Source organism: Myxine glutinosa, chromosome 7, assembly GCF_964187855.1.
Source record: "Myxine glutinosa chromosome 7, kmMyxGlut1.1, whole genome shotgun sequence".
Lineage (NCBI taxonomy): Eukaryota > Metazoa > Chordata > Myxini > Myxiniformes > Myxinidae > Myxine > Myxine glutinosa.
Genome location: NC_136267.1, coordinates 27,923,137 through 27,939,280, shown reverse-complemented (window position 1 = coordinate 27,939,280; position 16,144 = coordinate 27,923,137). Strand labels below are relative to the sequence as shown.

The 16,144-nt window shown below is 43.7% G+C and overlaps 2 protein-coding genes across 5 annotated transcripts in view; one reads left to right on the top strand and one right to left on the bottom strand.

The window, feature by feature from the left end:
- LOC137416877 (semaphorin-6A) overlaps positions 1-16,144 on the top strand; it is a 727,420-nt gene that overhangs the window by 45,926 nt on the left and 665,350 nt on the right. The window lies entirely within an intron of this gene.
- On the bottom strand, positions 5,030-13,151 carry LOC144893047 (uncharacterized). Its single transcript, XM_078782657.1, has 4 exons — positions 9,348-13,151; positions 9,045-9,217; positions 8,682-8,912; positions 5,030-5,067 (listed from the first exon to the last, which is right to left on the bottom strand). The coding sequence occupies exons 1-4, from the start codon at positions 11,921-11,923 to the stop codon at positions 5,030-5,032; spliced, it is 3,018 nt and encodes a 1,005-aa protein (XP_078638783.1). The 5' UTR covers positions 11,924-13,151.

Here is a 16,144-nt window from a genome sequence, read left to right as displayed (position 1 = left end):
CTCTGTTAATTTTCAAATCACGCGACTTATCTTGACTTTTACTGTGGGTATGTTTGTGTAGTTTGGTATATTTTACTCCAGTGATACCAGTAAGATGTCCTGCAAATATCATGCCAAACTATACATATTTGATAAAGTTATGTGCATATTTATATACAATAGTCAGATTTGACTATTAAGAAAAATATGTTAACCTTTACCAAAAATATGGTTCTGAAATGTTGCATTTGTATCTCATTGATACCTATGAATTGTTCTAAATATATGAATTGTCCTAAATATATTGATGCAAAGATATTATGTTTTAATCACATGTTAAAATCATTTATTATATAATAAATTATTTTAGCATAATGTGATTTTAGCATATGTGTTTAAAACATAATTTCACCAAATCATTAGGCGTTAAACCTCTCACAAACTTGAAACTCATTATGGAAAGATTCACGTATTTTCTGTTCGTATCCACCATGTTGGGCGCGGCCGGAAGTGCCTCGTTATTAGGTCAGCTTCACTTCCGGTGTTTCCGCTTCCGTTCAGCGTCAGTGTTGCCTGATGTTCAGACCGATGACCGATGTTTGAGATGAACTTCAGCTTTTCACCAGCTTATACAGGTGCAGCATTGATCTTTTTTGGCTTGAACACGGACATCTTTGCGACGGGAAAACGCTGATTGAAAAGTTTGATACCTACAGCCCGCAGTCCGGCTATCGTGAAGTCGGGCTGCACAAATTTCAATTTTTTATAGGATTCGACATTACGGCAGTAATGGGACGGCACGGTCGGGACGCCATGTAAAAATGCCGGCAGAAACTGGCTATCATATTATGCAATTTCTGATGTTTGCAGGATGTGGTGAACTGAGTTGAGCTTCAACATGGAATCCAAGGTAAAATGCCAGAGCCAAAAGCGGAGTTCTGACACAAGTACTGACTGGACCCTCTGCATCTTCTGTCAAAACAGAGACCCAAAGAAACCAACGAGAAACCTCGGAGACGCCGGAATTCAAAGAGTCCGTGAAGCCGCTGCAGAGCGCAAGAAGTACAATGACTCTGAGAACTGGCACACTGTTGAAAGAATTAAAAACATTGACTTTAAGGAAATCACAAAACAGACTGAAGTCCTGAATCACAAAGACTGCTATTCGACGTTTACAAGTTCGTTCAAAATAACTCGACTCAGGAAAAAATATGAAAGCACTCTTGCCACCTCAAGCAGTGCACCTGAGACAAGTTCACCACCGAGACCATCTCTACGCAGTAAACTGTCCATTATTGACACTGATTTGTGCTTTTTCTGCCAAGAGAAAAGTTGCAAACAAACGTATTTGGTCGCTACCTTTGATGTTTCTGACAAAATTCTCCAAGGAGCTCAAACAGACCCTGTGTTGCGGTGTCGCCTGGCAGGAGTAAGTGATCTCGTGGCTGCTGATGCCAGGTATCATCTTAAGTGTTATGTACAGTTCAATAGAAAAGCATCGAAATCTAGTACAAGCACAACTCAAACGTCCAGAGATATCTGCTTTGAGAAAGTCGCATCTGAAGTATCGACTGGACTGGCCCGAGGTGAAATCTATACGCTTCTAGACGTTTGGGAAAGGTACAGGTCTTTGCTCAGCGAATTCGGCATTGACGCTGGACCATACCGGGACAATAAATCCCGCCTCAAAGAGAAACTACACCGACTTCTTCCAGGACAGATCAACTTTGTACCTCAACTCGATCCACATCAACCACAATTGTTGTTTTCCACACTGTCATCTAAGATCGCTGTTCAGACACAGAAAAGGCGTTCGGATGAAATGGAGACAAAGAGAAATATGGATGATCTTAGGCCAACCCAGTTCTCGCGCTCAGAGACAGAAGAGTTGTTGACCTTGCATCACTGCGCGTTACGCATTAGAGGTGACATCAGTTCTCGTCCAGGCCTAAATAATTGCACGTCAGTTAGTAAGGAGAGTGCCGAAAAGATTGTACCGGAGAGCTTGTTTCTATTCCTCAGTATTTTGCTGTCTGGGGAAGTGGACGGACAGGCTGACGATAAATTTGTGAAGCAAGCAAGACCTGGAACACTTTTTGAGCATGGAGCTCATTCGTCAAGCAAGGTCGACTCAACCGAATCGTGAAGTCGTGACATCTGGCGGATTCCATGACCGAACGGCGGTTGAGTCATCCCGTGGAACGGACGTCAACTCCCTCAAATCAAACCACGATGAAGCTGATACCAGAATATTGTTACACGCCAAGTCTGTGACAGATCTTGGGTTTGAGCGTCTGATCATTTGTTCCAGGGACACAGATGTCCTTGTTCTCCTCGTTCACTTTGCCAGTGACTTATCTGGAGAGCTTTGGTTGCAAACGGGAACAGCGAAGCAACGGAGCTTTGTTGCTGTGCACGCTGTAGACCTTGATCCAGCTCCCCGCCACAATCTTCCAGCATTCCATGCCCTCTCGGGCTGCGACACAGTCAGTCAATTTTGTGGCATTGGCAAAACAATAGCATGGAAAACGTTCATCAAGAACTGTCCCTTATTGGACGGGCTCGGACGCGGCACACTTACTGAAAGAACACTGACAGATGTAGAGAGCTTCATCTGCAGACTGTATTCAAACAATGATAACAACACAAACATCAATGACGTGCGTTTCAAAATGTTCCTCAAAGGTCACAAAGAACCAGAGAAGTTGCCACCAACCCGATCTTCTCTGAAGCTGCATATCAAGCGAGCACACCATCAGTGTACAATTTGGCTCTCTTCACTGATCGCACAACCAGATATATCTTCCCCGGTGGGAAATGGATGGAACAAGGACGGTACAACTGGAAATATACTTCCTCATTTGATGAGTGATAAACCATTTCCAGAGGTTTACCTCAAGCTTACACAATGCCAGTGTAAGAATTGCGAATCTCACAGATGCAGTTGTCGTCTTAAGGAGCTAAGATGTACCGCTGGTTGTGGTTGCGCTGACGGAACGTGTCGGAATCCTTTGAACAGTGCCCAAGATGACTCGGACTACACCACCGAAGACTGATGTTAATATTATCCCAACACAGTTTTTTTTTGAAATCAAACGAACTTCATCAAAGTATGTCCGTACATTTGTACAAGCTCAATATAATGCATCAAGATGTAATTTTCTTAGATTTTCAGAGCATTTTTTCATGTTTGTCTCTCCATAGGGAAAGAAATAGATAAAATATCACTTACATCGTTTGAGGAAGATGTGTGTATTATTATAATATGTCCAAATACAGCAAATTTCATTGTTATCCTGTATAAATACAAAGTTGTGTAATTTTATTACAATCCGGAGTTTTCGGAGTTTTCGATAATGGCGGCCACTTTGTTTTGGCTGTATAATATTTAAAAAGGCCAAATTTGATGGGCATCCACTTGAAATATGTTCACTATGAACCACTTTAACAGTCTGACATGGATGCCAGCTCCTAACATTCCGTACTCCCTAAAGTGATTTCTAGGCCCCTTTTCAGATTTTGCCTCTAGTCTAATGTGACATTCTGTGTATTGTCGCTTTATCTCCTTCCAACATGACCATTGTCAGGTCTAATCTGGTTCTGATCCAGATCTTAAAATTAATTGACCAATTCCGACATCCAAGGCAGTGATGAAACTTCTATTCTTTCCTTAAAAGAGGCAGAAAATGATCGGCAACCAAATGGATCCTTTTATTTACCCATGACAAATCCCACACTGCCCCTGTCATATTAATAGTCGCTGAATTTCTGGAATAAATGAATAAAGCTCGCACATCACTGTGAGTGACACTGCGAGTGAATAAAATCAGGCGAAGAAGGAAGGAAAAGAGGCAAAGGGAGGAAGAGACAGACTGCTTGGCAACATGAATATTAAATATTTAGTTTCGAATGGCAGTCAGTTGGTATGAAGGCCAAAGGCCATGAGTTACATGCAAGCCCAGAATTGTGCCTCCCTAACCATGCCTTGCGGGAGGGGGGGGGGGTGGGGGCCTGTTTGGCATTACCATTTGAGCACAAAGCTCATGATGCTGGCAAGTGGCAACGGATGTTCGTGTCGCATGTTTACCATGTACATTCGCCCATTGTCGGCTCATGCCCTATAATTCATGCTGAAGTGCAGAAATGCCTTCTTATGTGCTTGTCCAACATGTAAATACAAGCTACTCCATTAGCCACGGTCACATTTAGAGGGGACTGGGGGGAGGGGGAGGAGGGTCGATGGAGGCGTTAGGAGGGGAATCATGTGATCTGCTGCTTTGTATTTTTATCTTTTCTTCCTATTATTCCTCCCATTGCACAATATATATCTTTCTTGCTCTTCCCTTTTATTACCACAGCTTATTTTTCTTTAAACCTACCCTTGTTTGTTTTCCTCAAGTAAATATTTCTCATGAACTCTCCTGAGATCTCATCATCTTTCTACCATAGAAGATATTTCTAAGGATCATTTCTCACAATTATAGTATTTATCCCCAACCATTTTTGCCTTATTAGCATACCTGGTGTTGGCCTAATGGTTAGGGTGGTGGGCTTGGGATCTCAAGGTCCTGAGTTCGATTCCTGTTGAATTGACGCCAGGTGGGGTTGACTCAGCCTGTCATCCTTCCGGGGAGGCAAGATGGAGGCAAGGTGGAGGCAAGATGGAGGCAAGGTGGAGGCAAGGTGGAGGCAAGGTGGAGGCAAGGTGGAGGCAAGGTGGAGGCAAGGTGGAGGCAAGGTGGAGGCAAGGTGGAGGCAAGGCGGAGGCAAGGCGGAGGCAAGGCGGAGGCAAGGCGGAGGCAAGGCGGAGGCAAGGCGGAGGCAAGGCGGAGGCAAGGCGGAGGCAAGGCGGAGGCAAGGCGGAGGCAAGGCGGAGGCAAGGCGGAGGCAAGGCGGAGGCAAGGCGGAGGCAAGGCGGAGGCAAGGCGGAGGCAAGGCGGAGGCAAGGCGGAGGCAAGGCGGAGGCAAGGCGGAGGCAAGGCGGAGGCAAGGCGGAGGCAAGATGGAGGCAAGATGAGTACCAGATAACTAGTTATAGAGAGGCATTGCATCAGCGGCAGACATGCCCACAGACCAGCAGCCAGGTGGCTGCACATGAACCACCCACCCTTATAAGCATTATAGGGCAGGACATTGTCTTTTCCTTTCTCATTCTTTCCCCCAGTCGCCCTCACCCCCACTTTCTCTCCCTCTCCTCTACCCCCTGCACCCCAATTGTCCTTTCCTCCCGTTCTGCATATTTTATATAGATCAACTACCACGTATGCTAACTTGCTCCTCTTCTTGACTCAATCATCCCTCTAATCATTATGAATGGGATGAGTTAACGTATTCCAAACAAAATGTCATCGAACCCTTGAGAAATTCTTCCACTGACCTGTCCAAGGCAAATCTTCACCTATTATTAGTCCCTCGCTGTCTATGCTTTATTTTTTATAAGATATAAGAATGGAGTAATATTAATCTGGCAGGATAGCTTACAGAGAGGTATGCGGACTTGCCTTTGAGCAGTTTCCAGCCTGTTTTTGAATCTTCCTTGTGTGACTAAGAACAAAAATATTTTTTGTCATTCTTGGAGCTGATTTGGTCCAACATTTCCATTGCTATATTTATTTTCTTCATTTCGGCAGGTGGGGAAGAAGGGGAGAAATACTAACTTTATACATATGCATGCGTGCACACTTACTGTAGAAACAAACTTCTGCATCTCAACTGCCATAAATTAACTGAGAGGCCCGTGCTAATCTATCTATAATTCCAGCAATCTCTGTGTGTGTGTGTGTGTGTGTGTGTGTGTGTGTGTGTGTGTGTGTGTGTGTGTGTGTGTGTGTGTGTGTGTGTGTGTGTGTGTGTGTGTGTGTGTGTGTTTGTCTGTGACCGCTGTTTCTCGACAACCACGGGTCCGATATACTTTAAACTTGCCAGGTATATTGCTGGGGACCCGAGGATGTGCCTTTTCAAGGTTTGAAATTAATCGCAGAAGTAGTTACCGAACTATGTCCAAAAAACGATTCAACCAATCAGAGAGCAGCGAGCTATCACGTGTGCCGAACGTGGCGAACACACTCTGCCTCGGATGGCACATTTGAGAGCGTATTCATTTATTTCCCGTCGGCAAACTATGTTGGCGCTATGTTGGCGTTAAACTATGTTTTAAAACGAATTAAAACGAATTTGCGATTCTTTCGCTTTCCTGCGATATGCGACCTTCCGGAGCTCCTGTGAGAGCGTGCGCCATTACGGATAGTACGGGTACGTGCATGCCATATGTTGGCGTTAAACTATGTTTTAAAACTAATTACAACCATTTCATGTAAATAGAGGGGGGGGGGGGGGGATTGTCACTGTACTCGCAAGCCGTTCGCCGTTCGCTTTGGCGTTGCGAATGGACCAAAACATTTCATGGACCAAACCATTTCATGTAAAGCGTTCGCCGTTCGCTTTGGCGTTGCGAATGGACCAAAACATTTCATGGACCAAACCATTTCATGTAAATAGAGGGGGGGGGGGGGGATATAATTTTAGATATATATATAGTACGGGCATGCCCTAGTCTATCTATAATTCCATTAATCTCTGTGTGTATGTGTGTATGTGTGTATGTGTGTATGTGTGTTTGTATGTTTGTCTGTGACCGCTGTTTCTCGACAACCACGGGTCCGATATACTTTAAACTTGCCAGGTATATTGCTGGGGACCCGAGGATGTGCCTTTTCAAGGTTTGAAATTAATCGGACAAGTACTTACCGAGCTATGGCGATTTAGCCGTTCGCCGTTCGCTTTGGCGTTGCGAATGGACCAAACCATTGCATGTAAATAGAGGGGGGGGGGGGTTCTGTGGTCGTTGCGAATGGACCAAACCATTCATGTAAATAGAGGGGGGGGGGGGGTTCTGTGGTCGTTACTGCCACGTGGTTTCAAAGTTTTTTTTTGTTGTTGTTGTTTGCACGCATGTTTTTTTGCACCCACGTACGGGCACGCCCTAGGATGTTTACACACACACACCCCTACACAAAATTTTTTTTTTTTTTTTTTTTTGGCAAGGAACGGGCACCCACGTACGGGCACGTCCTAGCTTATATATAGTACGGGCATGCCCTAGTCTATCTATAATTCCACTAATCTCTGTGTGTATGTTTGTTTGTATGTTTGTATGTTTGTCTGTGACCGCTGTTTCTCGACAACTACCGGTCCGATATACTTGAAACTTGCCAGGTATATTGCTGGGGACCCGAGGATGTGCCTTTTCAAGGTTTTAAATTAATCGCAGAAGTAGTTACCGAGCTATGGCGATTTAGCCGTTCGCCGTTCGCTTTGGCGTTGCGAATGGACCAAACCATTTCATGTAAATAGAGGGGGGGGTTCTGTGGTCGTTGCGAATGGACCAAACCATTTGATGTAAATAGAGGGGGGGGGGGGGGATTGTCACCGTACTCGCAAGCCGTTCGCTTTGCCTTTGGCTTTGCGAATGGACCAAACCATTCCATGTAAATAGAGGGGGGGGGATATAATTTTAGATATATATATAGTACGGGCATGCCCTAGTAATATCAAATTTGCATACAGGTTCTGCACGAACAAAAAATTTCTCATCACATTGAGAACTGGAATGGCATTCTGTAGAGCGGACACCTCTGCCGGGCTGGAATTTTACTTTTGTTATCCCACTGATAGGCCGGATCTGATTTCAAATTGAACCAAAATATAATTGGCTTGTACTTGTCACGTAACCAAGTCATCCACCTAGTTTCGTTCGAATCCGCCCACAAGGTTTTGAGATATTGTGCTATATATCGTTTTTAGCCATAACACTCAATGCTGAAGAATCACTTAAAAATTCTGGCATCCAGATCCGGATCTGAAGAAAAATGGAATCGATTCTTCCTTGTCAGACGCCCAATCTGTCCACCTAGTTTCGTTCGAATCCGCCCACAAGGTTTTGAGATATTGTGCTATATATCGTTTTTAGCCATATAGTCTAGTAGGAAGACTAGGTCCCCCTGCACCCCCCGGAGATATACTTCTAATCAGTGTTTCTAGATTGGAAAAAATGTGTAGAAAATGACTAGCTATGGCCCCAAGCTGAAAAAATGTCCCACATACCATTTTTATGCAAATTACTGCTGCCATTATCAAAAAAACGATTTTTGACATATCTCAGCCAATATTGCAGATAATTGAAAAATGAAGGTGTCTAGACCCATGTTTTGAAGGGCATAGATCATGATAGAACAATTCATAACATGATTACATGTGTCTATGGTATACTAGTATGCTAATTAGTGCTTTATTTACAAAATAATCACAGTTTTACGAAATAATAGACTCATATTAAGGTCCGTCTACACAGACGTTAGCACAAAGTTTTATTTTTCTAAATATTACAACTGTCAAAATAGTCCTAGCACTCAATGTGACCACTCTTCTCTTGCTTGTTTTAGATAAACATCATTAGCATTAGTGATTCTACACTGAGTCAGTCATCATCATTTTCATCGAAATCGTCAGAGTCAAACTCTTCTTCTCCTTCCTCTTCCTCCTCCTCTTCGTGCTCTCCTGTGTTCAGAAGATCCACCAGTGAGGTTGGTAGGATGGGACCACTGGACCACATTGGTTTCAACAGTCCTTCATCAGTCCTTATCCATCCTTGCTCCTCATAAGGTTTTGGCTTTTCGATGATAGGTTGATCGGCTCTTTTGTACAATGCTTGTAGTTAGGGTTCTTGATAGTAGTTAGGGTTCGCTGAACGGCCTCCTCGCCTTTTCTGATCTCTGCCTTCTCTAGTTCACGATGTCTCCCTGCTCTTGGGCAGTCTGGGTCATCGATGAGATCCACCATCTCAAGGGTCTTTTCATAGAACTGTGCCCGTGCTGTGGTTGTTCGGCACCATCTCTGGTATGCCCCAAACTGACTGTACAGGCCAGCAAAGCCACCTGAAAAGTGAACATATTTTAATTGCATAACCCAATCATTAAAAGGGAAATGTTTTGTAAGAGCAGTTTACATCATATAAAGCTGGTTTCTACAGTTTCAAATGTATAATGTACTGAAAGAAAATGATGTACCTGATGATTTAGCAAAGCGCATGAACGTTTCTTCCATTGTCTTGTCGACAGCACTGAGTGCCCCTGGTATCATCGAGCGAGCCACTGCGATTGCACCCATAGTAAGCAGGTCCTTGGCCCCTGGGTGCGTGCTTTCCAGATTTGTCAGGTGGACTTCCAGCCAAGTCAGATATCTGTAAAGTACAGAGAGGGAAATACTGTAGACATTTATTGGAATAGCTCCTCTCATAATACATGAACCCAAGTATCAATTAAAATCTACTCAGTGATGGTTATACATTTTACCATGTATGCTACACAAACCTGGAGTAGTTGTGTCCGTCAAAGGCGAAGAAGATATCTGCCATCTCTCCGTTACACTTGTGAAACAGCTGGAGGTTGTTGGTCTTCACAGAGTGGAGGAGCATGAAGACAAGATGGCAGTGGGTAATGAACGACATCCAGAAGGCAGCTGTCTTCCCCAGGTGGCCCTTGCGCACCTTTTCCTCAAAGGCATGGTACTTTTTGATGAGGAGTAGAGTTGAGGGGTCTTTGAGGGCTTCATCGAGGTGCTCTCGGTTGCAAGACTGGGTCATTCTGAGAAGCACAGCAGGGTCAGAGATCATGATGTTCTCCTCCTCAGTGAATCTCTCCATCAACAGCCTCTCCATTGCCTCACACACTGTTTTGAGGCAAAAGAGGGACTTTGCGTAGGCCTTTCCACTGAGAACACCTTTGAGAGATCCACTTGTTACTAGTTGTGCCTCAAAGAGAATCTCTGCATATCCAGAACCACGCATCTTGTGTCCAGTGAGCATCCCGATGTAGTTCATGGATGTGTGGAAGGGTCCAATCGTTACTACATGACTAGCAAATTCATTTGGCCAGCGCCAGATGATGGGAAGGGCTTTCATGCAGACACCCAGATCAAATGTATTCAGGACCCATCTCTGACCCACCTCAGCAGTTGCTGCCTCGGAACGCTTCAGTAGCTCACGAACAACTGCGTTGTCTGTGATCGGTTGGTGGATAGGCGTGCAGTAGTCGACTGTTGATTTGCTGGGTGGGGGAGAACCAGTTGCAGAGGTGAAACCCCCTAGCCCAGGCACAGGCTGCAGGCCACAGCTTCCGATGTATCTGATGAAGAGCCAGATGTAGTACTCTTGCATCGTAGTGGCATAGACTGTGTCATTCTCTGCTGGCGGTGTGAATGATGAGCCTTCAGGGAACTTCGGGCCAACGCGAGTAAAGTGCAAGGGTGGGAGAGTTTTTGGTGTGTCGACCTTCAGGCTACGCTGTTGTGACCTATTGATGGTAGGTAGCATTCGGTCCTTGCTGCTCTCGAACCCGGGCTTGACCTCCTGCACCATGATTCCTCCAGCACTGTTTACAATGTTGCTGCCGTGCACACTGGTAGTGGTTTTATTCAAGTTGTCCCACTCACAGTGGAATACAAGGTTGCCCTCTCCTGTCACAATTTGTGGTGTACGATAAGTTGAGACTTCATCCAGGACCTTGGCGAGAGCAGTTTCCAACTCCAAGGCGAAATCGTAGCTCTCAGAGTGTCCAAGCCTGTGTAGTATTGTGGTGAGCTGTTTGCTTCGGAACAGGTGCCTTACAGTCACACAGAGGAGAATGTGCTTTGGTAACTTCCATTTTCCATCTGACACTGCACGGCACAGATCTTGTCCAATGGAGAAGACCAGACGCTTCACCTTTTCTGTCTCGATGCCCTCCTTGCCAGTCATTAGCACGCTGAGAAAGCGGACAAGGTCTGGAGGTAGGATGTCTTCAGGATTGAGCTCCATGTCTTCAGCTGTTGGTGGCCATGGTTGGTCTTTACACTCTCTGAAAGCCTGTAGAATACCCTGGCGAAGTTGGAGGGCAACATTTTGGTTCTTGTTTGTGCTTCCGAGTGTGAATGCTCGTGCGAGAGCATTGGAAACTGTTATGTTTGAGCTGTGCACAAGCCAGAAAGAAATGACATCACATTTGTCATGATCAACCTTCGTGAAGTGGATATGCTCCTTGATTGGGTCATTCTGTAGGCGTTTCAGTAGTTTCTCTGACCGATAATTTGAGTTCTCATATCCATTCAGTTTCAGTTCCTCGACATAGAGCAAGCGCAAGGAAGAAAGCTGTAGAACTTTATTCTGCTGGATGACCTGGGTTTGAATGTGTTCCAGTACTGAGTTGAATGCCTTTTCATGGGCGGCTGACATGCAAGCCTGCTCCTTTGGTGCTTCGGCTCTGTGAATCGCACGCTCATAGTTGTAGAATGCTGTGCGGAAAGCTTTAAAACATGACGGATGGTGTTTGGCCTCACATGCAAAGAGGTCTTTGTTTTTCACCTTTCGATGGAGTCGATAGAGACCCATTTTCTCAGCCCGTGTTTCGATTTGCTCCCATGCATTTTCTTTGTTTTTAAAGGATGGGAAGGTTGTAGGCCTCTCAGTATTGCGATGAGCATCTTTGGTCTCAACTTTCTCACAAAATATACACTCTGGCGGGAAGATGGGTTCAGCAGAACCTCCTGGTTTACGAGGAGAGTGATGCCATGATGAGGTTGATGGCCCTGGTTCTGTATCATCTCCCAGACGATGAAAGTGGCGGACAAAGTGCTTATAACACTTGCTGTGATATCCTACTCTTTCTAGGTCATCAGGAAGAGTTGCCGGGATCTGATCACATACTGATTGCATACGACATGGGGAGTCATGCGGTTGGTTGAGACGTCTATCCCGGATCTTTTGAAGCAGTTGCAGTTTTTCTGAAGCAGATCCTTTAATTTTACGGAGGGGCGTGAAATCCCCATGATCAGACATGGATGGTACATGAAGGATGCATGTAGGAGGAGAGCTTTGGGCTGCAGGTTCTACACTCCGTTTTCTTTTGGGCATGCTTGCTGTCGATGTCTACCATCACTGTTAAATGACAAATAAGAAATCACGAATGATGTTAAAAGTGCCTGTGAAAGGAGGCTCTGAGTTTTCAGTGAGGTAACAGAGGTTCTGAGTCATGTTCTACACTAGGGTACTTTTTAGCTGACTAAACCATGTTTAGTGGCATCAAAAGTGCTAATAGCTAAAACATCTAAATTCTTCCACACTAACGTTAGCTATCTAGGCCAATGAAACATTGTGCTAAGTTACTGTAGCTAGCTCAGCTGTCGTGCCTCTTTCTGGTTCAATTCATATACAGAAGTCAACAGATATGTCTCATGTTTGGCATTAACAAAAGTTTAAGTTACACCGACATTAGGAACATACTGTACATAGATGAGGCTAGCTTTAACGTTAGCTAACATGGTGCTAGCTGGCTCAGCTGTTATTCTGCCTGTTTATGATTTCATGCAGAAACTGAAGTCAAGAGTGTGAGTAACATTATAGTTAGCATCTTAACTGGCTAGATTGGAGGATGAATACCAAGAACAACACACAGATGGAATGGAAGACTGAACTTTCAACTGAGGTATTCAATAACATCAACGTTACCAATTGATACGAGCGCGCGACATTACCAATTGATACGAGCGCGCGAGCGCGCATGTTACATGGATGGAAATGTAAAATGGCAGCTATAGCAGCACTAATTTGGATCTCTAGTCTGTCATTTCTGCACTGTGATTGGATAACATAAAAAAATATGTTTGGGAGTTAACAGCAGGAGTTGGTAGATTTTACGTGGGCTGGGTGAGAAACCTTTAAATAAGCAAGTGAAAATCTCTCGCAATACAAAGTCAATGGTGGGAAGAAAAGTTGAGTGGTACCAATGTTACTGCCAATGTCCCGCCCCTATGCAAGACTCAGGAGCATCTTGTTGACATTTAACCTTGAAAATACCTGGGTTTAGACCCCTTATGTACCATGTTAAGTTATCTGCAGTATTAACGTATCCTTATCATTTGTAAAACTGATTATTTTGTAATTACAGCATTAATATGCATACTAGTATACCATAGACACATGTAATCATGTTATGAATAGTTCTATCATGATCTATGCCCTTCAAAACATGGGTCTAGACACCTTCATTTTTCAATTATCTGCAATATTGGCTGAGATATGTCAAAAATCGTTTTTTTGATAATGGCAGCAGTAATTTGCATAAAAATGGTATGTGGGACATTTTTTCAGCTTGGGGCCATAGCTAGTCATTTTCTACACATTTTTTCCAATCTAGAAACACTGATTAGAAGTATATCTCCGGGGGGTGCAGGGGGACCTAGTCTTCCTACTAGACTAATAACACTCAATGCTGAAGAATCACTTAAAAATTCTGGCATCCAGATCCGGATCTTCAGAAAAATCGAATCGATTCTTCCTGGTCAGACACCCAATCTGTCCACCAAATTTCGTCCGAATCCGTCCACAACGTTTTGAGATATTGTGCTATATATCGTTTTTAGCCGTAACACTCAATGCTGAAGAATCACTTTAAAATTCTGGCATCCAGATCCGGATCTGAAGAAAAATCGAATCGATTCTTCCTTGTCAGACACCCAATCTGTCCACCAAATTTCGTCCGAATCCGTCCACAAGGTTTTGAGATATTGTGCTATATATCGTTTTTAGCCATAACACTCAATGCTGAAGAATCGCTTAAAAATTCTAGCATCCAGATCCGGATCTGAAGAAAAATGGAATCGATTCTTCCTTGTCAGACGCCCAATCTGTCCACCAAATTTCGTCCGAATCCGTCCACAACGTTTTGAGATATTGTGCTATATATCGTTTTTAGCCATAACACTCAATGCTGAAGAATCACTTAAAAATTCTAGCATCCAGATCCGGATCTGAAGAAAAATGGAATCGATTCTTCCTTGTCAGACGCCCAATCTGTCCACCAAATTTCGTCCGAATCCGTCCACAACGTTTTGAGATATTGTGCTATATATCGTTTTTAGCCATAACACTCAGTGCTGAAGAATCACTTAAAAATTCTAGCATCCAGATCCGGATCTTCAGAAAAATCGAATCGATTCTTCCTTGTCAGACACCCAATCTGTCCACCAAATTTCGTCCGAATCCGTCCACAACGTTTTGAGATATTGTGCTATATATCGTTTTTAGCCATAACACTCAATGCTGAAGAATCACTTAAAAATTCTGGCATCCGGATCTTCAGAAAAATCGAATCGATTCTTCCTTGTCAGACACCCAATCTGTCCACCAAATTTCGTACGAATCCGTCCACAACGTTTTGAGATATTGTGCTATATATCGTTTTTAGCCATAACACTCAATGCTGAAGAATCACTTAAAAATTCTGGCATCCAGATCCGGATCTTCAGAAAAATCGAATCGATTCTGCCTTGTCAGACACCCAACCTGTCCACCAAATTTCGTCCGAATCCGTCCACAACGTTTTGAGATATCGTGCTCGGAGACAGATGGACAGACAGGTGTGAAAACATGAACTCCGTCCACCTCCGATGTTGGAGGTAAATATGAAATCTCGGGCGGGGCAAAAAATGACTTCAAATATAACTTTGGCCAAAAATGTCTCCAGTAGTTTATGTCATAATTAAAGGCGCACACAAAAATCAACAATGGTTTGTTATTGCATCCTGTTTTTTATACGTACATTCCAATGATTCAATGTGTTACTGCTCTGCCGTGTGTCGATGTTTACCGCCACGTTTGGCTGGAGTAAATACATGGTTAAATGCACGAAGTGTTGGATGCTTCCTGGATACTCGTGTGAGACGAGCTGCGAAAGACAACCGAAATGGTGCAGACGTTGTACAGCTGTGCTGTGCATTTGGGCCTTTATACACAGCGCCTTGAATAGTTGGATGGCAGAGGGGAGAGGATCAGACAGGATGATGCAGACGTAGCGCACTTCCCTCTGAGCTATTTAGGCTGAGGTTGATTCTGTCACCGACAATAAACTGTCACATTGGTGTTTAACAGTCATGGCTTCGCATCACAAACGGCACCGTCACTCTCGGATGGGCGATGAGCTGAGGACCTGTTTGTTACCCTGCGCTCGCGAAGCGAAAAGCGGGGTTAAGCATTCAGTTACGTACGTGTGTGTGCGTCTGCATTTTAAAAATTCATTTTCTCGGCAACTGTTGGTCCGATTGACATGACATTTTCACCAAAGGAGGGCCTCCTCCTGTGGAATATTGTAATGATTATTATGATGTCATAGGTCACGTGGTACAGGCGCCATCTTGGAAAAACTTCGCACCTCTATATCTCTGAAACCACTCCATGGATAAAATTGAGACCTGGCTCATTGTCACCGACTTCCCATGGGGAATAAGATATGTTAATGATGTCATCGGTGCCTTCGTTATGACGTCATAATTCGACAAATACAACACTCACCCATCCGATCATTATTAATTTTTTTTAAGCAACTGTTGGTCTGATGGACACGAAATTTTCACCATTGCGCCTCCTCCTTTAGTATATTTTAATGATAATCATGACGTCATAGGTCATGTGGTACAGGCGCCATCTTGGAAAAACCAAAAAATGTTGCATCTCTATATCTCCAAAACCGCTGCATGGAAAAAATTGAAACGTGGCTCATTGTAAAGAACTCCATATGGGGATTAGGTGTTGTTAACGATGACGTCATTGGTGCCATAATTATGACGTCATAATTCGACAGGGACAACGCTTGGTCTGATCAGTTTGAAATTTTATTGAGCGTGATCTATGCAACAATTATTTAGAGAATATAAATTTATGATGTCATCGCTCACGTGGTCTGGCAGCCATATTGGATCAAATAAAAAAATGTTCAAAAACAAGAGTTGGCTCGCAACAAGTTGACTACGCAGGGTAAGTATTCTTTGAATACCATCTAGTTCCACAGGTTTTAATATCGAGATGCTTTTTGATTGTTATTCTTCTTGAGAAGCAAGATGTTGCTGACGTCATCACTTACACGCATGGTTCATTGGTTCATTTTGTCATCTACACTGTATGGACCAAAAATTTACAGAAGATGAATTTTGTCCCATTAAAAGAAAAAGTCAAATGTATTGATCACGTGACCATATACTAGTCACAACTTTACCTTAAATTTTCAAGTAATTTTTTCGTGAAGTTCCTGCAGACAACATGCTCGGCCACCATTGACACCGAACCATTGTGTGATTGTAT